The following is a 24520-nucleotide window of genomic DNA, read 5'->3' as shown; positions in this document are numbered from 1 at the left end:
GCAGGGGGCGGGGCTGCCGGAAGTCGCCGGTCGCAGTCTGCTGTTCGTTGTTTGAGCTGCTGACGGGAAGGAGAAGCCCGAGCTTCGGCTGCGCCGCGGGGCGGCAGTCACGGCCGGAGCCCGAGCCGCCGCTAGCCTCTGGACGAGCCAGAAGCCAGGAGCACCAGCTGCGGAGCGGCGGGGCCGAACGCCCGCTCGCCTTCTGATCTCGTCATGTCGCGGGGCTCCATTGAGATTCCCCTCCGGGACACTGACGAGGTAAGTGTAGAGAATGGGGGAGGGTGGGGACCTTGAACTTGGAGATCTCCCCCTCCCCCTTTCTCTCGACTTCGTTTCCGAAGCGAGAGCACCCTCTCCCCAGATCCAGCTACCCGGCCGAAGCTCCTATCACGTCTTTCCCCAGCCCCAGCGCCCTCCCAGGCTGGGAACATCAGGTCCGCGCAACCTCGAAGCCACCCCGAGAAGGAGTTCTTGAAAGTTCCCCACCAACCTGTCCGTATTTGACAGTACTCTGCTCTTTTCCTAATTCAGGAGCGCAGGGGTGTGACAGTGCCTGATAAAATGTAAGGCACCTCATAGATCGCAGAGGTGGGCGCAGATGTCACTGTGTTCTCTCTGCTACTCAAACTAAGTGTCTCTCCCTGGGAATATATAGGATGTCGCCCTTCCTCCCTTAGAAACTCGAGTATCATGGTGCACCACATCTGCCACACAAGGCTCCATCAACGAAACAGAGACCCCAAGATAATAGCCGCTGCAGTGTGCTGATAGAATTAACCCCATTTCCCTTCCTGTCGCCTCTTTTATGGGTGGCCTGTGGCTTGTCTGAGTAAAGTCCTCAGAATTGATGTTGTCTTATTCGATATCTCATACTCTTACTTTTGATTGAGGTACAATATTGAGATATGTTTCACTTACTGTAAAATCCAGTGGTTTTTAGTAGTGTAACCATCACCACTATCTAATTCCAGAACATTTTCCTACTGTTATTTTTGTGCCACATTCAGGAGTGTGTGTGACACAAATGATGCTTCCATGATTAGTGTGTACGGTGGCACTCAACTTTGCATTGCCTCTAGGACTGTGCTTCTCAAGTTGTCAGACCAGGACTTCCCTGGTGGCACAGTGGTTAAGAATCCGTCTGCCAGTGCAGGGGACACGGGTTCAAGCCCTGGTCCAGGAAGATCCCACATGCTGTGGAGCAACTAAGCCCGTGCGCCACAACTACTGAGCCTGCGCTCTAGAGACCGCGAGCCACAGCTTCTGAAGCCCGCATGCCTAGAGCCTGTGCTCTAGGCACAAGAGAAGCCACCGCAAGGAGAAGCCCACGCACACCGCAATGAAGAGTAGACCCCGTTCCCCACATCTAGGGAAAGGCCGCGTGCAGCAACAAAAGACCCAATGCAGCCAAAAAAAAAAAAAAGTTGTCAGACCGAGTCTCAGAGTCTGTGGCCTGAGTCTCTGGGGTGTTTATCTGTACTTTACCTGCATTATACGTTACGCAGGGCTTCCTTTTAGTTTTTTCAGTAAGAAAAGCTTTTGTAGCATTTTATAGTTCTAGTGATTTGAGGACAAATATCAGGGTTTGTTTGCTATGCTTTAATATTACCATATAACGTATTTGTCATATGCTCCTTAAACGTTTCTTAACGTATGCTTGTTCAGCCCTATTGAAAGTGAACACAAATCCTATGTATAACCATACTGATGTATCTTTAGGAAAGCAGCAGTCAAAGAAGAAATGTGAATTTTAAAAAGAAAAATAAGAGTTAAAACCTACATTTTGTATTTTAGGTCATTGAACTTGACTTCGATCAGTTACCGGAGGGAGATGAAGTTATCAGTATTCTGAAACAGGAACACACACAATTGCACATATGGATTGCTTTGGCGGTGAGTATTCATGTAACAAATATTTTTTATATGTTGACTGGAAAAAATACGTGGTTCTGTTTTCAGTTACAGTAATAGCCAGCTTGGGTGAATGATAGTACCATGTATATGGAAGTTAATTGTATTAAAGGCAAGTTTACTAAGTGATGTGTTGGCCTCTGGTAAATTAGTATATGTTGGTGAAAGCAGAATTCATTTAAGTTAAAGAGTACTCTATATTGAGCATTTGATTATTTAGTGATTACTCAGTGAAGACTGGCTTATGGTTTGTAGATAAACAGAAAAAACGAGGTGCCACAATTTAAACAATCTAACACCCTCTACCCTCCCCAGCACCAGCTGCATAATGATGTTTCTTTTTTGTGGGAACATTATAGTAAATGATTATGAATAAAATACAGTGAATACTTTGATCATTATTCCTAAGCAAGTTTGTCACAGGTCCCTTTCACATAAAGATATACAGGAGGCCTCTGACCTTGAAGAGTCAGAGAAGTAGATCTGGAATCGGGCTTGTGTCCAGTGCTCAAGCCTAAGTCTGTTTTTTTGTTTTTTTTTTTTAAGGCTAACTCTTAAAGAGTTTCTTAAGTATGGATTTACAGAGAGATACTTTCAGTGACAAGCAGTGCCCTCCTGACTTGAAGTGCTAAGTTTTCCTGGTCTTTGGAGAACAAGACATTAATGCTTGTCACATATTTTTTAAAACCAGAAGGGAACTTAGTATTTTTTTAGTACAAATGCCTCCTTTAACAGCACTTACATGAAAATTGAAGTCTTGGAGGGTTAGCATGGAACCTGTAGTAAAATAAATTCATAAAGCATTGTGGGCTGTAGGTTGTTACACTAGAAAGAATGTAGGCTTTGGGATTAGAGAGTCCTTTGTTCAAATTCCAACTCGGCTACTAACTAGACAAATGATCTACATTCTGAGCCTATTTCCTCATCTAAAATAGGGGGTTGTTAGCACTCACCTTAAGGGTGGTTGTACAGATTAGAGATAATGTATATGAAGCTCCTGGCATTGTTTGTGGCCTACAGTAAGGGGTTAATAAATGGTGGCTATTCCTTTTATTATTAATGAATGAAACAGATACCCAGGGAAGTTATTCAGCAGACCCAAAGTCACAGACAATTTTTGATGGATCTATAACTGGAACCCAAGTTTTCTGTTTGGAATTCTTTATACCCTCTCACTATTGCTTTCTCTCTTGGGCTCTGATTTAGTTTGAAATCAGCTATTGCTAGGTAAGAAGATGGAAGCATTTGTAGTGATTATAATTTTTTAAACAGCTTTATTAGGTATAATTCATCTATAGTAAACTGCATATATTTCATATGTACCATTTGAGAATTTTTAGCATATATGTACACCTGTGAAATCATCACCACAATCAAGATAATGAATATATCTATCACCCCTAAAACTTTCCTCCCACCTCTCCCTTGCCCCTCCACAGTGCCCAGGCAACCCCTGATCTGCTTTTTGTCACTAAAGATTAGTTTGAGATTTATCCATGTTGTAGCATGTACCCAATAGCTCCTTTTTACTGCCGAGCAGTAGCCGTTATACAGATAGACCACAGTTTGTCCATTCACCTTTTGCTCAACAATTTAGTTGTTTCCAGTTCAGGGCTATTACACATAAAGCTGCTATAAACATTTGTGTACAACTTTTTGTATTGACATATCCTCCAGTAATTCTAGTTTGATTCTTTACCTTATAGCTGGAATACTACAAGCAAGGAAAAACAGAAGAGTTTGTAAAGTTGTTGGAAGCAGCGCGTATAGATGGCAATTTGGACTATAGAGACCATGAAAAAGACCAGATGACTTGCTTGGATACATTGGCAGCCTATTATGTACAACAGGCTCGGAAGGAGAAGAATAAGGACAACAAGAAAGATCTTATTACACAGGCAACCCTATTGTATACGATGGCAGATAAAATTATTATGTATGATCAGGTAAATTAAATCAGATATCTTTGAATTTATGAAAGGGAAAAAAATACCGCATGAAAGTAAAATGTGTGTAATAGGCAACAGATTTTCTTTCAGTTTTTCTTAAAATAACATAGTTGATAAGAATAGTCAAAAAGAAGGGTTCCTTAATAGAATGGAAATTTCTTTGGTCCTGATACTGTTGAAGTAATATGGGCAAATTTAGCATGTGAAACTTAACCACATGTTGAGTTGGTAATTCCAACATCCTCAGGTGAACTTCAAGCGTATTTTAAGGAGTTTGAACTTTTCTTTTTGTCATCGTTCCTGGCACAGACAACTTGCATTTTGGGATAGTTCCTCAATTTGCAATTAAGAATTGCTTACTGGTAGTTTAAACACATTACAGTGATAAAGGAATTTGTGTGATGATCTGCTTCCTTCCTATATGGTTTTTATTTTCATGTTACACATTTGTGTTAAATTGTGGTTAGTCCCGGATAAAGTCAAGTCTAAGATGATGCATTACTTTTTCAGAACCATTTGTTGGGAAGAGCCTGCTTCTGCCTACTTGAAGGTGACAAAATGGATCAGGCTGATGCACAGTTTCATTTCGTACTCAACCAGTCTCCAAATAATATTCCAGCCCTTCTTGGTAAGTCACTTTTGGCAACCATCTTAGGAATCTATATTTTTCATCTGTGCCTAGAATGTATTTCTTTGTTGATGACTCCTTAGTAACTGGGCTGGGCGGCAAAGTAGAAGAGCTTTACCTTATTAAAAATAAAACTATTACAATAGATCATTATTTCTGTTGAAATTACAGAAATAAGATGTATACCAGTTAAGCATAATTTGTTATACACTTCTAAAGCGTCAATAAACAATCTATTTGGACAACTCTAAGCTACTTTAATTATTTTATAACATTTAACATAATATAGTACCGTTCTATTTATAGGCATAGATTAATATACCCTCATGGAAAACAAGTTTAGATATGAAATCATTTTTGCTGTTTTCAAGTGTTTGTTACTGAGAGATATATTTGATTTAGGTGAGTTAGTAGAGAGCATATGAGACTTGTGTTCTTTAATAAGTGCATGTTTATTTTTAAAAATCATTACAGGTAAAGCTTGCATTTCATTCAACAAGAAGGATTACAGAGGAGCTCTCGCTTACTATAAGAAAGCCTTGCGAACTAACCCAGGATGTCCAGGTAAGAGAAAAACTGTAAGTCTAGGCTGTGTATGATCCAACTTAAAATATTGGTATTTGATTCAAAAGCTGCATAGTAGATCATAATATAATCTTTTTGCCCTATACTAGTTTTCTTTCCAAAATCTCATTCATTTAGCAAATTTTGAAGTCAAATGTAAAATGTTTCCAGAAGGAGAGGGTGTCAGTGTCAAATTCTGTTGTTAGGCCAAGTAAAATAGGGAATGAAAGTTGATCATTGGATTTGGCAGCATACAAATCATTAGTGACCTTGATAAAGCAGTTTTACTGGAATGGTGGAGGTGAGATACTCATTAGGGTGGAGTCAAAAGAGAAAAGGGAAGGAAGGGAATTGGGAGGCAGCAAATGTAGATCTCTCAAGGAGTTTTACTATCTAGGGAAGAGTAGGAATGAGTTGACAACTGGAAAGGGAAATGGAATCAAGAGGGGATTTTTTTAAGATGCGAGAATGTATATGGATGAGAATGATCTAGTTGAGAGGGAAAATTTGATGATGTGGGAAAAATAGGGCAGGGTTGCAGGAGCAGTGTCCTTAGATGAGAAGGGGTAGGAACTAGTGAGCAGTGGAGAGGTTATCCTTAGAAACATGGTTGTGTTTTGGCATGGCTTTGGAATTGGGAAGCATTTATAAGCATAGCTCTGCAGATGTGCATGTAGTCAGTCACTATATTTAAGACCTTAATGAAGCTTTTTGTTCTCTGTTTAAAAATTGCTCTTTAAAAATTAGATACTGAAGGTGCAGTGTAGCCAGGAGCATTGGAAGACAAGAAAAATACCACTATTATAGGTGTTCTGTTCTATGGTGAGAAAGGTATCCTTGATGAGGGGGTAAGTGTTGGGAGGTGTAAGGGGAGAGTGGTATGCTCTGACCTCCAGTGAAACCAAGTTTGTGATACACCCGAAGATTTTATAGTGTAGTTATACTGAAGTTAATTCTGCGATTTTGCAACTTGTAAATAGAGAATGTTTAAGCATTTAAAAAAATTTTAATCCTAAAAATGCCCTAGTTTGACAGACTGAATGACTTGATTTTATTTTTGTAGCGGAAGTTCGTTTAGGAATGGGCCATTGCTTTGTGAAACTTAACAAATTGGAGAAGGCTCGTCTGGCATTCAGCAGAGCCCTGGAACTCAATTCCAAATGTGTGGGAGCATTGGTGGGACTGGCTGTTCTAGAACTCAACAATAAAGAGGTATGTGAGTGAAAAAACTGTCTAGTTCCTGACTGATTTGTCAGGTGAGTAGTATTGAATTATATATTGAATTATATCTCAACAGAGCTGTTAAAAAATGCAATCTTTTGGAGTCTTTTCTGTTATTTGCCTTAGCAGTAAATCATTTAGGACAGTGATATCAAGTATATTTACTACATGCACCCAATTTCAAAGGGCAGGAAATGCTTTCCAGTGGCAGTGTTTCTGCAGTTAAGTTTGTTAAGAAAGCTAAATTCTAAAAGTTTACCTCACTATTTGAATTTATTTTTATTATTTTTTCTTTAATTTTTAAAGATTACTTTCCATTTGCAGTTATTACAAAATCTTACCTATATTCCCCATGTTGTACAGTACATCCTTGAGCCTATCTTACACCAGTAGTTTGTACCTCCCACTTTCCCACCCCTGTATTGCCCCTCCCCGCTTCCCCCCACTGGTAACGAGTAGTTTGTTCTCTATATCTGTGAAGCTACTTCTTTTTTGTTATATTCACTAGTTTGTTGTATTTTTTAGATTCCACATATAAGTGATATCATACATTATATATCTTTCTCTGACTTACTTCAGTTAGCGTAATGCCTTCCAGGTCCATCCATGTTGCTGCAAATGGCAAAATTTCATTCTTTTTTATGGCTGAGTAGTATTCCATTTTATATATATATATATATATATATATATATATATATACCATATCTTCTTTATCTATTCTTCTGTTAATGGATACTTAGGTTGTTTCCATTATCTTGGCAGTTTCCATATCTTGCTATGAACTTTGGGGTGCATGTATCATTTCGAATTAGTGTTTTTGTTTTTTTCAGATATATACCCAGGAGTGGAATTGCTGGGTCATATGGTAGTTCTGTTTTTAGTTTTTTGAGAAACCTTCATACTGTTTCCCACAGTGGCTATGCCAATTTTCATTCTCACCATCACTGTTGGAAATTTTTTAATCCCTGATGAAAGTTAACTAAAACAAGAGCTATATTTTGCTATCTGAACTTAGATTTGTATAATCTTATTTCTTCAACTATAAAGGAAACTTTGAAAAAGTGCTATTTAAGTAATATTTCACTCAACCCTGCCATCATTGTTTTTCTTTTAGGCTGATTCCATCAAAAATGGTGTCCAACTTCTTTCCAGAGCCTATACTATTGATCCTAGCAACCCTATGGTATTGAACCACTTGGCAAATCACTTTTTCTTCAAAAAGGTAGGAGAAATCATTTATTAAAGTTGTTTAATTTTAAATCCTGATTTTTGTTTTTCTGTACTGCAGGTGATACTTTATCTTTTTAACTTGGAAAGAAATTTGAATCAAGAGTTTTTTTTCAAGTTAGAGTTTGGATTAGTATCTGGGAATACTAATTAGTATCTGGGTATGTTTGTTCATTCATTCATTCATTCATTTAATAATTATTGACCCTGTATACTGTACCCAACATTGCGATAGGGATGTGAAGTTCAGTAAGATGTGGTTTCTGCACTCAAGGAGTCATTTCATAGAAAACACAGATATGGGAACAAATGTAAATGTAAAAATAAAGGTCTCTGCTCTGCTGTGGTAAAGAAATGAAAGAGGAAGTGATTAAGGAGAGTTTTCATCACCAAGAATGAGAGAGCTCTTGAACTATGTTTTTAGAAGAAGGTCACTAGGTAGCTGAAAGAAGACAGGCACAGATCTATGAAATGGTCTTAGTAGTTTAGTAAGAGTGTATCATGGTGAAATTTTTGCTTGTTTATTTTCACATGTTGATCATGATGTAATTTTTTAAGTTGCCACTAACTCTGTAGAAGCAGTGGCATTCTAGGTTTCTCAAATACTAAAAGAGTTTTTATATAGTTAGTAAGCATGAGTTTAATCAGTCATTTTTAAACCAGGTACTAAATTATACCCAGAACTTTAATTAAATAGCAGTTTAGGTAAGAGTTCACAAAACTGCATCAATCCTTATTAGTAATAGATGCTATGTTGCTGTTATTGTTGCTATTAATATGCATCGTATGCTTGTAAAATGCCAAGTACTGTTAATAGTGCGTGCTATGAATTTATATGATATTCAAAATAGTCCTATGTGGTAGGTAATATTTTCCTCATTTTGTGGATGTATGGAAGCAAGAGTTAATAGCCTGAGGTCACACAGCTATTCACCATGATGCTTTACTCTCTCTGGCTGTAGAAGCATACCCCCCTTTCATAATGAATTATTAATTAAGCTTTATGCTATAGCTGTTCTAGTACTAAAAGGCAACTACTTAAGGAGAGGATGGAAATGTATCTCATATGTAAATGAAGTGTTACTGTTTAAGATAAAACAGCTACACAAGTTAGTTTGGTTTTTACTGGAAAAACAGCAACAGCACAAAAACAGAGGATGGATGATTCTAAATATTTGAGGGCATATCTAGTAGTCAGTGCTCACAGCAGTTGGGACAGCTTCCTTGAACCAAATGAAAATAATTCAGTTTTTAATTTTCAATGCTAGTCACCCTTCCACTGCAGAAGATAAAGACTTGCTTCTACTGAGAACAATCAGTATATTCAGAACCTTAAAGATTACATAGGTGATGGACTTCCCTGGTGGCGCAGTGGTTGAGAGTCCGCCTGCCGATCCAGGGGACGCGGGATCGTGCCCCGGTCTGGGAGGATCCCACATGCTGAGCGGCTGGGCCCGTGGGCCATGGCCGCTGAGCCTGCACGTCCGGAGCCTGTGCTCCACGATGGGAGAGGCCACAGCAGTGAGAGGCCCGCGTACCGCAAAAAAAAAAAAAAAAGAAAAGATTACGTAGGTGAAATATGTAAATCAAGCCAGTATATTTGGGTGTTACTGAACACCTGATCTGTGATCAGCACTGTGCCAGGTGTCATGAGGTCATCTTGCACTGGATATATGTCTTTAAGGTTTACAGAGCATGTTTACATATGTTTTCTCAGTTTGTCATTACAACAGCCCTAGAAGGTAGGCAGGGTATTTCCATACGCTCATTCCAGTGAACAGTATATAAATTAAGCCAGAAGGCTGTGTCATGTAATTAAAAGTGTGGAGTTTGAATCACTTGGTTCAAATTCTGGCATCACCATTGTATATAGTTCTGTTGCTTTGCACAAATAAACTAATAATTTCCCTAAACTTTAATTGCCTCACTTATAAATAGTAATAATACCTACTGTATAGGATATATGGGATGGTAGTTAGGATTAAATGTAATATGCATATTAAATACTTATCTAATGTGAAGCACTCAGTTCCTGATAAAAGCTGCAATCCCATTATTATTTCTAATGTTAAAAAAAAAAAATGTCGAAAGTGGTCATTGACCAAACAAAAACTCTACTTCAGACCAGATTTCTAGTCAAATGAATAAAACACATTCCTATTAAAACTGGAAAGTTGTTTCTACCCCTGATGTATGAACTCTGACTTTGAGACACTTGGGAGACTAATCCAAAGGAAAGTCAGGCCTAATAGAAAGGTCATGACCCATGCATTCAAATAGAGCTGAGTACAAGTCCAGGTGCTGGCACTTGCTACCCTCATGTGATAGAACATAGCCTTGGAGTCAGAAAAAAAACAACCCACTAAATCGAGATTCTGGCTTTTCACCTTAGATAACAAACTTTACTTCTTTAAGTGTCTATTTTCCCATCAATAAAATGGTAATAATGACACACTTTACAGGGAGGTTGATTAAGCTTAGAACTAATATAAGTATTATACCTAGCAGAGGGCTTTGGATATAATAGTTCTCAATAAATTGTAACTGCTTCCATTACTGTTAATAAAGGACTTAACCTCTCTTGGGTTTTCTCATCACAGAAATAGGGACTAATGCCTCAAAGGATTGTTGTGGGGATTAAATGAAGTAATAGTACTGGGGAAATGTTAAGTACTGTACAACTGTTAGTTCCCATCTTCCCTGAATTTATCAGCAAGGGGAATGAGGAAGATGATTTGTAATTCTGGATACAGTGCTGCTATTGTTCATTCAATGAACAAATTTTAAAAGTGAAATTTGGGGAAGCCTTATGACTGAGACTGGTAGAGTTGTTTGGGTTCACTCAGTTGAGTTTTGGATCTTCCTTGTTCAGGATTACAGTAAAGTCCAGCACTTGGCTCTCCATGCATTCCATAATACAGAAGTGGAGGCCATGCAAGCAGAAAGTTGCTATCAGTTGGCTAGATCATTCCACGTCCAGGTAAGTTAACTTTACACCCTCTCTAAATATCTAATTCTTTAATGGTTTTCCAAATCATTTAAAAACTTTTGTACATATTGTTGGCCTTGTTTTATTTCATTTTTTAGGAAGATTATGACCAAGCTTTCCAGTACTACTATCAAGCCACACAGTTTGCCTCATCCTCTTTTGTGCTGCCTTTTTTTGGTTTGGGACAAATGTACATTTATCGAGGTGACAAAGAGAATGCATCTCAGTGCTTTGAGAAAGTCTTGAAAGCTTATCCTAATAATTATGAGACTATGAAAATTCTTGGCTCTCTATATGCCGCCTCAGAAGACCAAGAAAAACGAGATATCGCCAAGGTATGTTTTAAAAATCTAAAAATTTTATTTTCTGTTAGCTATCTCTAGATGCGCATTCCTCATGTCTTGTTATTGCTGGTAGAAATATGATGGACACAGTTCTGTTAGCTGAGTTTGTTGTAGTCGAACTAACATTTGACTTATCAAACAGGGTAGAGTAGCCACCACGTTTGAATGTCATACCCTAGAGTTGGAATGCTTTAGCTTAATGATCTCTTTCATCCCAGGGCCATTTGAAGAAGGTCACAGAACAGTATCCTGATGACGTTGAAGCTTGGATTGAGTTGGCACAAATCTTAGAACAGACCGATATACAGGTATTTAGCCATGTTTTCCGTCTGCTACCTGATGTGTTTTTGGTAAGCCTAATACAGTGTTTCTCTTCCTCTCATTTTCACTTACACTGTATTCTGTCCACCATGAAAATACAGGGTGCCCTGTCAGCCTATGGAACAGCGACACGGATCCTTCAGGAGAAAGTGCAGGCCGATGTCCCCCCAGAGATTCTGAATAACGTGGGTGCCCTCCATTTCAGGCTTGGAAATCTGGGAGAGGCAAAGGTAGGAACGTAGAAATATTCCCTTCTTTTATACTATCAAGTTCAATGCACACTTTTTCCTATGTATCAACCAAGTCTTTTAACAATGTAATTTTCTTTTCTTTCTCCTAGAAATACTTTTTGGCATCATTGGATCGTGCAAAGGCAGAAGCTGAGCATGATGAACATTATTACAATGCCATTTCTGTTACAACATCATACAATTTAGCCAGGCTGTATGAGGCGATGTGTGAATTCCATGAAGCAGAAAAACTATATAAAAACATCTTACGGGAACATCCTAATTATGTTGACTGTAGGAATTTTAAACTTTTTTTGTGTGTATTAAAATGTCCACAACAGCAGCAAAAAATTTAGCCTGAAAAAAATCTTTCTTAGAACCAGTAGTAAACAGTTTTAGGAAATTCCCTTGCGGTCCAGTGGTTAGAACTCCATGCTTCCACTACAGGGAGCCCGGATTCGATCCCTGGTCAGGGAACTAAGATTCTGTAAGCCCCGCAGTGCAGCTGCGGTGCGACCAAAAAAAAAAGTTAAACAGTTTTGAAGGTTATATGCCTGCCCCCTTTTCTTCAAGGCAAATTTGTGGCCTTAAAAAAAAAAAAGAAAAAAAGATGCAGCTTCAGTTAAATTTATGCTAGAAACAAAAAGAAACAACTAAAAACCAGTTGGACCATATTTTATAGACTAGGCCATCTTCAGTGGGTCAGCTACCTTTATTAGGCTTTTAACAACTCCTTGGCATATTTGGTGATGGGTTTATCTTTATGATGGGTCCTGCTTTGAATTCATATAAACATTTTGCAATGTTTATAATAGAAAGAACAGTGCTTTTCCTGGAAATAATTATTACTAAAAATGTCCTACCTTGAGTTTTTACAACCTAGACAATGTGAAATTTGGTAGGTTTTTAACTAAAAATATTTTATATGCTGTACTTCCCTTAAAAGAACCTAAAGCTATGAGGTTTTGACTCTGGTCAAATTAGGGGCTAGCAATTTGGCCCCTGTCGTACTGTTATGGATGCAAAAGTGATTTAAAATAAATAAGATTTTAGTTGAATGTCAGGCTAAATTTGAACTGAGTTGATAGGCAGTAGTAAGCCATTGTTGTTTCCTGGAGAGAGTGACATTTTTTGGAGAAAATAACAACATTCGTATGGCACTTTTTTTATTTAAGTGGAAGAGCCGCAGTTAGAGCCCAGGTTTTCTAACTAGTAATCCCTAGTAGTCTGTGCTTTCACTGTAGTGCCATATGCCAAGCACAGTGCCGTGCATCAGAGAGAAATTGGAAACAGAACAATGCTAAGCTTTTAAAATAACTTAACTTGAGATGATGACTTGGTCCAGGGTGCTAGCCTGGGGAATAGAGTGGAAGAGATAATCTGAGATTTCAAACAGGAAGACTTGATGGTGGCAGAGTTGCTCTTCAATTTATTAGGTTATTAATTAGCTATATTGATGCTTGATATAGTTTCACCTGTGGGACTTTTCTGTTCATTATTAATGTATTAATGAAAAACAATTGTTTCAAAAGTATGACTTTAAAATTATGATTCTACTTTATAGCTAATATTTTAAACATGAAAACTTGTATATTTTCAGGCTATCTGCGCCTAGGAGCCATGGCTAGAGATAAAGGAAATTTTTATGAGGCTTCAGATTGGTTTAAGGAAGCTCTTCAGATTAATCAGGTTGGTAATATTAACTCTTAAATTTGAAAAATAATTATTTCACCATTTCCCCCCAGTAAATCAATTTTTCCTTTTAATGGCTATCATATTTCTAGACTTGGCATCTCCCTGTTTTTTTCATTTACTTGTTAAAGATACTAAAGGGTATAGAAGTCATCTAAACGTTTTGATTGTGGCCCACGGTAAGAAATAGATTTCACACTACAGCCTAGTACATACACATATGTGTATACAGACAACTGAAATCAAAGTTTTACAAATCATTTTGTGCTCTTTCCATAGGCAGTACATTGACATTTTTACTGTATTCCATTCTGTTGCATTTCTTATGGTGATAACTAAACACTAAATTGATGTTACAAGTCACTGATCCATCTCAACTCTCAGTTTGAAAAACACTGTTGTAAATGTAGCTTGTAAACCTCTCCAGTAATCAGCTGTTGTGGAAAGATGATTGATCTCTCTGAATCCAAATTACAGATTTTGCTTCTTTTTATATGTGTGTTTTTAGGACCATCCGGATGCTTGGTCTTTGATTGGTAATCTTCATTTGGCAAAACAAGAATGGGGTCCAGGCCAGAAGAAATTCGAGAGGATATTAAAACAACCAGCTACTCAGAGTGACACTTATTCTATGCTAGCCCTTGGCAACGTCTGGCTCCAAACTTTGCATCAGCCCACCCGAGACAGAGAAAAGGTAATCTTTTTTCATCTCTTTAAAACAAAATTGATACTTATTTGATTCTTGTTTGAATTTTTTTATAATGTTTGTATCTTTTTATAGGAAAAGCGTCATCAAGATCGTGCTCTGGCCATCTACAAACAAGTACTCAGAAATGATGCAAAGAATCTGTATGCTGCTAATGGCATAGGTAGTTATACAGTTTGGATATCCATAATAATTTGTGAAATGAATGCTTTTGGAGGGATGTTTGCAGATCAGAATTTCTCTCTAGTTGTTTTTCTGGCTACAATTAGAAAATTCTAATTCTGTGAACCTTTTTATAACTTTAGGAGCTGTTTTGGCCCACAAAGGATATTTCCGTGAAGCTCGTGATGTATTTGCCCAAGTAAGAGAAGCAACGGCAGATATCAGTGATGTGTGGTTGAACCTAGCACACATCTATGTGGAACAAAAGCAATATATCAGCGCCGTTCAGATGGTAATGTCTTAGTTTTCAAGATATTTTTATTTTGTGTTCATTGTCGAGCACTTGTTTCCTTAACCATTCTGGTCCTGCCTTGGAGCTGGGTGCTATCTCTTACGACACTGTGTCTATTCAGAGGCTTATAATTATATATGGTTAAGGCCAGTCTTTGGTGTCCAGACAGAGATGTGAGTCCTGGTTCCACCTCTAATTGCATGTCTTGGACAAAGGACATCTTCTCTGAGCCAGTTTTCATATCTATAAAACAGAAATAATTGTACCTTAATCTCATAGAATTTTTTGAGCATCCAGAATGAAAAATACTTGGCACCGTACTTGGCACTAGTTTGCCTCGCATAGCAGTAAGTACCCAGAAGTTAGTGGGATTTAATATCCGTTTGCTTGTTTTACCCTCTTACTTCTCAGATGAGAGAACTGAGTTTCAGGAGGGTTAAATTACACTTAAAATGAAACTCCATGGGGATAAGTTTTCATGGTCATAGAATTATTTTTTTTAATTTATTTATTTTTGGCTGCATTGGGTCTTTGTTGCTGTGCGCAGGCTTTCTCTAGTTGCGGCAAGCGGAGGCTACTCTTCATTGCAGTGTGTGGGCTTCTCGTTGCAGTGGCTTCTCTTGTTGCAGAGCACGGGCTCTAGGCGTGTGGGCTTCAGTAGCTGTGGCATGTGGGCTCAGTAGTTGTGGTGCACGGGCTCAGTTGCTCCGTGGCATGTGGAATCTTCCCGGATCCGAGCTCGAACCCGTGTCCCCTGAATTGGCAGGCGGATTCTTAACCACTGCACCACCAGGAGAGCCTATGGCTATAGAATTTTATTATGCTTTTCATATTTGTTGATTACTTGAACTTGAAGTAAAAGAGTCATGCTTAGCATCTTTTGCATAGTAAAAAGTAAAAATGCTCTTATGGGGGAATTATTATGGTCAGAAAAAACAGGTTTCTGACCAAAGTTAGAAGACAGGCTCTGGACTTCCCTGGTGGCGCAGTGGTTAAGAATCTGCCTGCCAATTCAGGGAACACTGGTTCGAGCCCTGGTCTGAGAAGATCCCACACACCGCGGAGCAACTAAGCCTGTGAGCCACAACTACTGAGCCTGCACCCTAGAGCCCGCGAGCCACAACTACTGAAGCCTGCATGCCTAGAGCCCACGCTCCACAACAAGAGAAGCCACCACAATGAGAAGCCCGCGCACTGCAACCAAGAGTTGCCCCCTCTTGCTACAACTAGAGAAAGCCCACGTGCAGCAAGGAAGACCCAGCGCAGCCAAAAATAAATAAATTTATTTTTTTAAAAAAAAGAAGATAGGTTCTGGGAAGTGGTTAACCATTTTTCTAAAAAGGATGGGTATTATTGTATTCAGAATATTGGAAAGGTTCTGGTCACAGGGACTTACAGAACCCAGATTGCATATGGTAGTCTCAGAGGTTGTGTTTTTGGAGGTGGGCCTTCTTGATCTGCAAATTAATTTCTAGGGATATTCAGGGAAAAACCGTCTAACCATCTTCCACAAAAAAGAACTTACCTATGATAAGATGTGTTCCATGGTCAGAAAGTGATATGTTCACAGCAAAATTAATACCAGTATTGCTATATTGGTTTTACTAAGAAATTAACAGCAAGAACAGTGAGATTTATCATTCTCATTGCCAGTAGTTTCCACCAGTCCTAAAGAAAGGTGGTAGAGCACCTTAGGAGCCAGGTGTATGACTTCTAATAAGTTGTCAGTGAGCCTGTTCTAGATAGTATTGCTGAAGATACAAAAAAAAGACCTTCCAATCTGTTTAACCTTTCAGTGTTGGTCGAAATTTCAAATGGAAAAACTATTTCTAGTATGTAATTTTTCTTGCCAGGTTTTTATGTTGTGAAAAATGTATGCTGGTGAGTGTAAAATATCGTTCTCAAATTAGTCTCTGAAATTAACCATTCAAAAGACAAAATACCTTTTCACATAGCTTTAAAATCGCTTGAAATTTTGTCACAAAATGACAATATCATTTAATCCTTGTTGTGTTTTAATTAACGTTTTCTTTTATTGTAGTATGAAAACTGCCTCAGAAAGTTCTATAAGCACCAGAACACTGAAGTTGTGCTCTATTTGGCCCGGGCTCTCTTCAAGTGTGGCAAGTTACAGGAATGCAAACAGACTCTGCTGAAGGTAAAAAAGAGAACTCAATTCTATGCTGCATTGTATTTTTTATCCTGTTTTACGCATGCTTACACACCTAACACTCTATTTGACTAAAATCCTTTTCATGTCATTATACCATATGAAAGATTTGCTTTGTTTTTGTTTATAGGCTAGACACGTGGCACCCAGTGATACAGTTCTTATGTTTAATGTGGCCTTGGTCCTGCAAAGATTAGCTACCTCTGTCCTGAAAGATGAAAAGAGTAATCTGAAGGAAGTACTCAATGCTGTGAAAGAACTGGAGCTTGCACACAGGTAAGATTTTGTAGGAACAACCTTTGAAATGCTTTGTTTCTTTAAACCCACGTGGCTCAAAAGAGAATCATTCTCTATTAGAATCATTCCAGCGATTTTTAAGCCAAAGCAGACTGCTTCCGCCAGGTGGCACCCAACCGTAGCCAGGATCCTGATAGAATTGGATCATGTAGTCCGACCCCTAGAACTGGCTGGCTGGCTTTGCAAACTTGCCCTAGATTTTTCATTGACCTGTCAATAATATGACCCAGTATTTTACACACTAGAAATTTTTAGACTCCACTTACGCTGGTTTTACTTGTTATACTAGTGACTTTTTATGTGATATTAGTTTTACTTAAGCTGAGATTAAGACCTTTCCTCTTAAATATTGAATAAATTTATTCAGCTCAGCTCAAAATTTATGTAACCTTACAGTACTTATTTAGTAATTCAGTGTATGGTAAAATTAAAACCTGACATCTCTTCAGGTTTTGTCCAGCCTTATTTGAATTCTTGTTTAATTATTCTTTGCCTTGTCTAGTAGATTGTAAGTGCTTTCATGGCTTAAGCCTCCTAACCTCCATGCTGACATATTTAGTAAATTTGGTGTTTAGTAAATATTCATTGCTGGAATTGATTTTTGGTGGTTTGTGAATTTACTGATACCGTTAACTTTATCATCAAGAACTTACTAATATTGAGTGGTATATTGATGAGAGTCTTTTTTTAAGTGAGTTGTATATATATTTTTCCTATTGAGATAACAGCCCTTCATGAATACATTCATTTAAGTATTAAGTATTCATTAAGTTTCAATCAGTATGTAAGCCTCCTCTCAGACTGTTTTTTTAAGAACAGATTAAAAATCTAAAGGGTGTATTTCATTAATTTTTTTTTAAGTAAAGTATTTTATTTTCTCATTCTATTTAGATATTTCAGTTACTTGAGTAAAGTTGGAGATAAAATGAGATTTGATTTGGCCCTTGCTGCTACAGAAGCCAGGTAATGTACTATTTATGGAAGGTGACTCTGGGTGAGGCAGTGATAGCAGTGTGGACTGGGAGAGTGACACAGTAGTGAATGGGTTTCTGACCTTCCAGAGGTCAGTCTTTCACACTCCTCTCTGGGACACTCCAACCTGGACCAAGGCTTTTTCCTAAGGGTCCTTTCAGGGAATATGGCAAAGTTCAAGTACTTAAGTTGTATGGGAAAATACTTTTCTATTTCACTAATGTCAGCTATGTAGTCAGAATCAAGACACGATTCCTGAATCTGTCACATGTAAAGATAGTGTCGGGAATCTTTTTAGCTGTGCTTTGGGAGGACGGTTATAATTTGCAAACTTAACATAGTTGACAGTATTGGCTTCTGAGAAACTAAGTTAATTTTCCTAACTAAGACTCCCTGGTGGTGCAGCAGTTAAGAATCCGCCTGCCAGTGCAGGGGACACAGGTTCGATCCCTGGTCTGGGAAGATCCCACATGCCGCGGAGCAACTAAGCCCGTGTGCCACAACTACTGAGCCCGTGTGCCACAACTACTGAGCCCACATGCCACAGCTACTGAAGCCCACGTGCCTAGAGCCCATGTTCCACAAGAGAAACCACTGCAATGAGAAACCCGCGCACCACAACGAATAGTAGCCCCTGCTCGCCACAACTAGAGAAAGCCTGCGCGCAGCAACGAAGACCCAAAGCAGCCAAAAAAATAAGATAAAATAAAAATTAAAAAAAATAAAAGGGCTGAAGAATTAAAAAAAAAAAAAAAGACTTCCCATAGGTATCACCTAATGATCCTGCTTCAAACTTTTAAATGTGTGTAAGGAATACAGATGCTCTGAGTTTTTTAATAAAAAGTATATTAGCTACATACATATTTCTCTAAATTTGGATTGTTCTAGGCAATGCTCTGACTTACTGAGCCAGGCCCAGTACCACGTGGCCAGGGCGCGCAAACAGGACGAAGAAGAAAGGGAATTGCGGGCCAAACAAGAACAAGAGAAAGAACTGTTAAGGCAGAAACTTCTCAAAGAACAGGTATGTATTGTGTTTGCAGTTATACTAGAATTAAAGGTGTACATACATACACTTTGTATGTTAAAAAAGAAGTTCTTCTGATGATAGCCATGATTTTTTTCTGTCATAAGAACATTGTGATGAGGTTTTTTCCTACTCTTTTTCCTCATAGGAAGAGAAACGTCTCAGAGAAAAAGAAGAGCAAAAGAAACTTTTGGAACAGCGGGCCCAGTACGTAGAGAAGACCAAAAATATTCTTATGTTTACTGGAGAGACTGAAGCAACAAAAGAAAAGAAAAGAGGTGGCAGTGGTGGACGGGTAAGATATGACTCCAGTTAGAAACGAAGCTAATTGGTTAAATTCACTCAGTCCTTAGTCCTGAGCTTTGGCTTCCTCCTTTGCTAAAAGTTAGTTTTGCAACAGAGACTGCTTTAAATGGTGTCCAGTATTTAGAAATGCATTTCACTGTTAGCTGAGTACAGTTTACCTTGTAGCAACTTTGTAGTTGATGATTTTTGCTATTTGAGGCATTCATCCCAATTAGAAGTTTTTAAAGTATGGGCCTCACCATGCGCTTCTTCCACGTGACTTAGAGCAGCGGTCCCCAACCTTTTTGGCAGCAGGGACCGGTTTCGTGGAAGACAATTTTTCCATGGATGGTGGCAGTGGGGAGGGGTTGGGGGGAGCGATGGGGAGCAGTGGGGAGCGGCAGATGAAGCTTCGCTCGCTCGCCCGCCGCTCACCTCCTGCTCTGCGGCCCGGTTCCTAACAGGCCACGGACCAGTACCGGGCCATGGCCCAGGGGTCGGAGACCTCTGACTTAGAGGACTGATGGGAAGTGGCCTCTTTCATACCTTAGCATTCCACCCACATTCCACCAGCCAGGAAAGCAATGACCGTGGTCTTGTTTGGGTTTCAGCGGTCCAAGAAAGGAGGAGAGTTTGATGAGTTTGTCAACGATGACACCGATGATGACCTGCCTATATCCAAAAAGAAGAAGAGAAGGAAGGGCAGTGGTAGTGAGCAAGAAGGCGAGGAGGAGGAGGGTGGCGAGAGAAAGAAGAAGAAGAGGAGAAGGTAGTGTCATGGAATAACCTTTTAAATCACCTGGGTTTTAAACCACCTCATGAAAGTGGCAAAAGACCTTTCACCTTCTGAATCTTAGGTTTAGAATCTGTGAACACCTTTTTATCACTTGATCCCCCCAGACAGGGAAGCCTTTCATTCCCCCATTTCCTACTTTAATCCTAAAATGGACCCCACTACCAAATTCCCGGCGTGCTTGGAGTCTCCACACATGTCCACAGCTTTCCTTCTGAGTGCTCCGAGTCAGTCAATAATTGCCTTTCTTATGACTGAAAATTGCAATATTTATTGGAAAATCTATGCAGTTTAGGATGAGAAACGTTAGTGTGTCCACACTGACTGTCCATCTTTGAAATCTTAGAAAAGCCACTGAGCTTCAGTTTCCTCTCTGTAAAGTAGCGATGGCCCACCTCCTGGTTTTACAGGATGTATAAAATGTGAATTTATGTGAAAGAAGGGCCTTTTAATCCTCCTAGTGCCATCCGCTGTTAGGATAAGTGGTGCCCTGCCCCCCTCTCACCTGGAAGTGCCCCTAAGCTGTCTGTTCCTCTCATGGTGCTTCTGTGTCCGGGAACCTCCAGTGTTAGCTAGACCTGTTCTTTCCAACCCGTGTCTGGCTCTGCTTGTGGAATTCATTCAGACCTGTGGAATTGAAGCTGTGGCTGGATATTAGCAGGCCTGGGATGAGTAGTTGGAAGGGAAGAAAGAGGAGGGGAAGGAGGTTGAGTCTGGAGCCTGGGTCTTTTCTCACATCTTCTGTCACTCACCAAGGGCAAGATTCACGCTTATCTTAGATTAGTAAGAGGGCTTAAAAGTGACTCAGTTAGTCAGCAGACATGGCATAAATTCAGTTTTTGCAGACTCCCGAGCCATGTGCAGCAAGAGTAAGTTGTGGTCTCTGCCCTTGAGGGGTGTAAAGTCTGCTCGAGGCCAGCCCCTGTAAAGAAGGGTGTTCAAAATGACTAATACTGTTTGAATGGCACAGAAGTCTTGGGTTTTATAGGCACGAGTGAACCTTGACAAACTTTCTCTTGGTGTTCACTATTTTAGACCTCCGAAGGGAGATGAAGGATCTGATGAAGATGAAACAGAAAATGGCCCCAAATCGAAAAAGCGCCGTCTACCAAAAGCAGAGAAGAAGAAGGCAGTAAGTGTCCAGCTCTGTGGTTTTCATCCCCAGTAGGCATCAAAGACTGCGGTACTCTAGAATACATTCTTCCCCTGCAGTGTCTTCAAGCACAGACACTTGTTTTTGAAGTTTGTTGGTTGCAGTTTGATTGTATCAGTATCACTGCAGTGCAAACCCAATTTAACAAGACATCCTAACATAAAGAGTCTTGACTAATCTATTACGTTTGATCTTCTTTCTTCAGCCCAAGCCAGAACGTCTGCCTCCTTCAATGAAGGGAAAAATAAAATCCAAAGCCATAATATCATCAAGTGACGATTCATCTGATGAAGATAAACTGAAAATTGCTGATGAAGGGTAGGAATTTTTCACTTATGTTCTCCTAGTGAAGGATAACCAAGAGTGGTCACTGTGCCAAAGCGTCATCTCTGCAGCTTCTTAGAATCTTAGAGCAGGAAGAAGCCTGAGCACACATCTCATTCCAGTCTTGTCATTTTGTCCTACTAAATGTTTGTCCCTTAAAGAAGGAAACCTATTTTGAAATCTCATTTCTTCGTGAATATTAGCTGAAATTTTCTATCATTTTGCTACACTGCCATTGACTGGCTTAAAGTATTAAGAGTAGCCTGATCTTGGTCACAGGGAGAAAGGGACTTTCTTGACCATTTCCTCCCTTGTCAGGCAGGGATGACTCAGCACTGCCTGCTCTATGGAGGGCTTATCGTAGACTCCGCTAGCTCACAGCCTACTTGGTGAAACAATATTCTGTTTTACTTGTACTGAACTTGCCCCTCAAGCTCTGCATTTGGATTCCTAGACTAAGGCTCTTAATACCATACTATGCTGGGTTCTTCTGACGGCCATCATTTCATTCATCCATTCAACAGACATTTGAACATCCATGCTATGAGATAGCAAGCTGAGAGCTGGGGATGCAGAGGATAAAGACATCGACCCTGCCCCCAGGGAATTTGTACTTTCGAGACAGTGGAGAATGACAAATAAACCAAAACTACATTATAGTGGGAAAAGTGTTATCACTTATATTTTGCATTTATTGCTCTTCAGTGACCACATGTAATCTGGAGTTTAGGTAGTGGGGGGAACTACTGAGGTGTTTTTTTGTGGAAGAAAGGCTGTTTAAGTCTTAGAAGAAGAATAGAGAGTCCTAATCAACTGTACTTCAATAAAAAATAAAAATAATAAGAATTTTTTAAAAAATAAAAGGAAGAGAGAGTCTTGGTTGGTTAGAGGTGAGGCAGGGGTGAGAGGTTAGCATGTCGAAGGGGCTAAGGGTCCTGGTGCAGGGCTGGTCTGGTAGGGTAAAGCGTCTGTAAAGATCTGCAGTTCCCTTTTTCTCTGAAGATGCTGGTTGACACAGATTTGGATTGCTTTTCCCTAAAACACTGTTTCACCCTTGCCCACAGTGTTACCCTGGTCCACTGATTACAGAGTGATGGTTAGACCTTCATGAAGTGTTTGCTTATTTGGCCAGATGGAATGGAGTGAATTAGATCCCGGGGCCCACTGGCCCGTAGCGTGTATACAGAATGAGTTATGTGATGTGTGTCTAGGTTTCTTCTTTCAGATGTAAGCACAAAGAGCCTTTCTTCGGTCTACAGGGATGTTTTCATTTCTAGGGAGAGTAGTATGTTTCACCTCCCTCACCCTTCTTAGACTGACCCTGTAGGATTTAATATTCCTTTCTTGGAATATCTGTTATGAAAACCAAAACTAACGAATATGCCCGAGGAGAAGCATGTGCTCCTCTCCACAGCTCTGGTGGGGGAGCAGTTGTGACAGTGGTGAAGGGAATGTTCTTCCCTCCAAGAAGCCAAAATTCCCTGGGTGCCACTGCACCCCCAAGCATTAGCACAGGTCCCCTGCCCTTAACATCTGATAAGTAGAGGGGGAACTCTGGCAAAAGTACACAAACAAGCTGCAGAACCTTTTTATTTAGCCCCAGCTTCCTATGTTGAGTAGGTCTAGTCGTGGCGGAGGGCACCGGAGCAGAAGCAGATCCTGGGACAGAAAGGGTGACTTTGCTCCTCAGCGATCTTCTAGCACAGATGGCAGTGGCGCAGAGGAGCTTCCCTCCCAGCCAGCCTTGGGACAGAGTGCATTCTTCAGAGTCTCTGCAGCCCAGTGAGGTCCCAGGTTGCACCTCTGCCGCTGTGTATTGGTTTATAAAGATAAATAAATGTATCCCTTCCTTTTCATAATTTTACGTACGAAATTGAGAAATGCTTCATTCTGATGAAGGGTGCCTGGGATGACCAGTGCGGTCACCCTTCACTGTCTATGTTCTGTCTCAGAGCTAAAGTGCCTTATTCTTTTTAACTTTTTAATCCTCTCTTAATAACCCTATCACATTTACAAAAAAGCACACCAAAGGATATCACAAAACGAACACCTGTGTCAACAGCGATCCGGTCAAGACATCAAATGCCCTTCTTTTTTCAAGCGCATCCCCGGTTTGTCGAGGCTCCCTTGGCCAGAACCCTGGTCTAACGAGCGTTTGTCTTTGCCAGACATCCCCGCAACAGCGACAGCGACTCCGACGAGGGCCAGCGGCGGAAGACGGGCGCCTCCTCGGAGGAGAGCGACTCCGACGAGAACCAGAACAAGTCCGGCAGCGAGGCCGGCAGCCCCCGGCGGCCCCGGAGGCAGCACTCAGATGAGGACTCAGACAGCGACCAGCCGACCAGAAATCGCAGGCCCTCGGGCTCCGAACAGTCTGACAACGAATCCCTGCAGTCCGGGCGGAGCCGCTCGGGGGGCTCTGAGATGGACTCTCAGCCCGCGTCCCCCAGCGCCGAGTCGGACCACTACTCCGAGAGAGCATCTGACAACGAGGGGTCCGGCCGAGGCTCCGGCAGAGGCTCCGGCAATGAATCCGAACCCGAGGGATCCAACAACGAGGCCTCGGATCAGGGCTCAGAACGTGGTTCAGATGATAGCGACTAGGCTTTATTTCATGAATAAGCTTCATCTCCGCAGGAAACTTTTTTAATATATGAAAGCTGTGATAAAAACATTTCAGGTGTTTGGTCAAACAGTGGTGGATTTTTCTTAAGGCAATTTTTTTCTCCTATCCATTTGTACGTTACTATGTCCCAAAAGATGTTTCCCTTGCGAGAGTCCAATATTTGAGTCTCTTGAGAAAAAGGTGACTATTCTTTATTATGGTACAGTTCCACCTATCATATGTGAAAACCCCAGGAAGATAAACCCACATGCTGAACCATTCCTCCCGAGATTTGACTGAAACTGTGGCAGATGTCTCATCTTCTTTGTGTGTTAAGCAGCATATTATTAGGACTTCTATTGCAATCTTTTACCAAGTGGTGTGAGGAACTTGGTATTAATGTCTTTGTTCCATTTCAAGTTTAGATCAGGAATATTTTTATTTTCTGGAGGAAGACGTATCTACTGTATAATTGCACCAAAGTACAAATGAAAGGAAGGTTTTCTTCAATAGTGTAATACTGCAGCCATGTAGATAAAACGACAAATATATCATTTGTTAGGTTGAGTAAGATGTGGAAAAATGCTTTTCTGTTAGTAGTATGCGAAGACCTACCTAAGCCACATAATAAAATTCTTTTACCAACTTTTATGTGTAA

General features: G+C 40.0%; 1 protein-coding gene across 2 annotated transcripts; it reads left to right on the top strand.

Moving 5' to 3' along the window:
- Positions 1-17: 17 nt before the first annotated feature.
- On the top strand, positions 18-24520 carry CTR9 (CTR9 homolog, Paf1/RNA polymerase II complex component). 2 transcript variants are annotated; one of them, XM_030831392.3, is made up of 25 exons: positions 18-258; positions 1795-1893; positions 3618-3857; positions 4371-4488; positions 4963-5052; positions 6116-6264; positions 7388-7495; positions 10373-10480; positions 10588-10824; positions 11052-11141; positions 11256-11384; positions 11495-11678; positions 12985-13073; positions 13585-13770; positions 13858-13945; positions 14088-14236; positions 16278-16394; positions 16537-16682; positions 17595-17666; positions 18564-18699; positions 18851-18997; positions 19599-19756; positions 20816-20912; positions 21139-21251; positions 23426-24520. In XM_030831392.3, exons 1-25 carry the CDS (start codon positions 214-216, stop codon positions 23859-23861), a joined length of 3531 nt encoding a protein of 1176 aa, XP_030687252.1. In that variant the 5' UTR covers positions 18-213; the 3' UTR covers positions 23862-24520. The 2 variants fall into 2 exon arrangements, with proteins under 2 accessions (XP_030687252.1, XP_030687251.1); XM_030831391.3 differs by having other exon boundaries at positions 11052-11384.

This window comes from Globicephala melas, chromosome 8 (assembly GCF_963455315.2).
Source record: "Globicephala melas chromosome 8, mGloMel1.2, whole genome shotgun sequence".
In the NCBI taxonomy this organism is placed as follows: Eukaryota; Metazoa; Chordata; class Mammalia; order Artiodactyla; family Delphinidae; genus Globicephala; species Globicephala melas.
The sequence above is the reverse complement of the archived record's forward strand: the minus strand, read 5'-3'. Positions and strand labels throughout refer to the sequence as shown.

Bases quoted from the DNA above. Each gene is read 5' to 3' on its own strand.
- CTR9 (XM_030831391.3), top strand. From the start codon at position 214: ATGTCGCGGGGCTCCATTGAGATTCCCCTCCGGGACACTGACGAG. The intron at 259-1,794 runs GTAAGTGTAGAG...TTTGTATTTTAG, and splicing joins CCCTCCGGGACACTGACGAG to GTCATTGAACTTGACTTCGA. The intron at 13,946-14,087 runs GTAGTTATACAG...TTATAACTTTAG, and splicing joins GTATGCTGCTAATGGCATAG to GAGCTGTTTTGGCCCACAAA.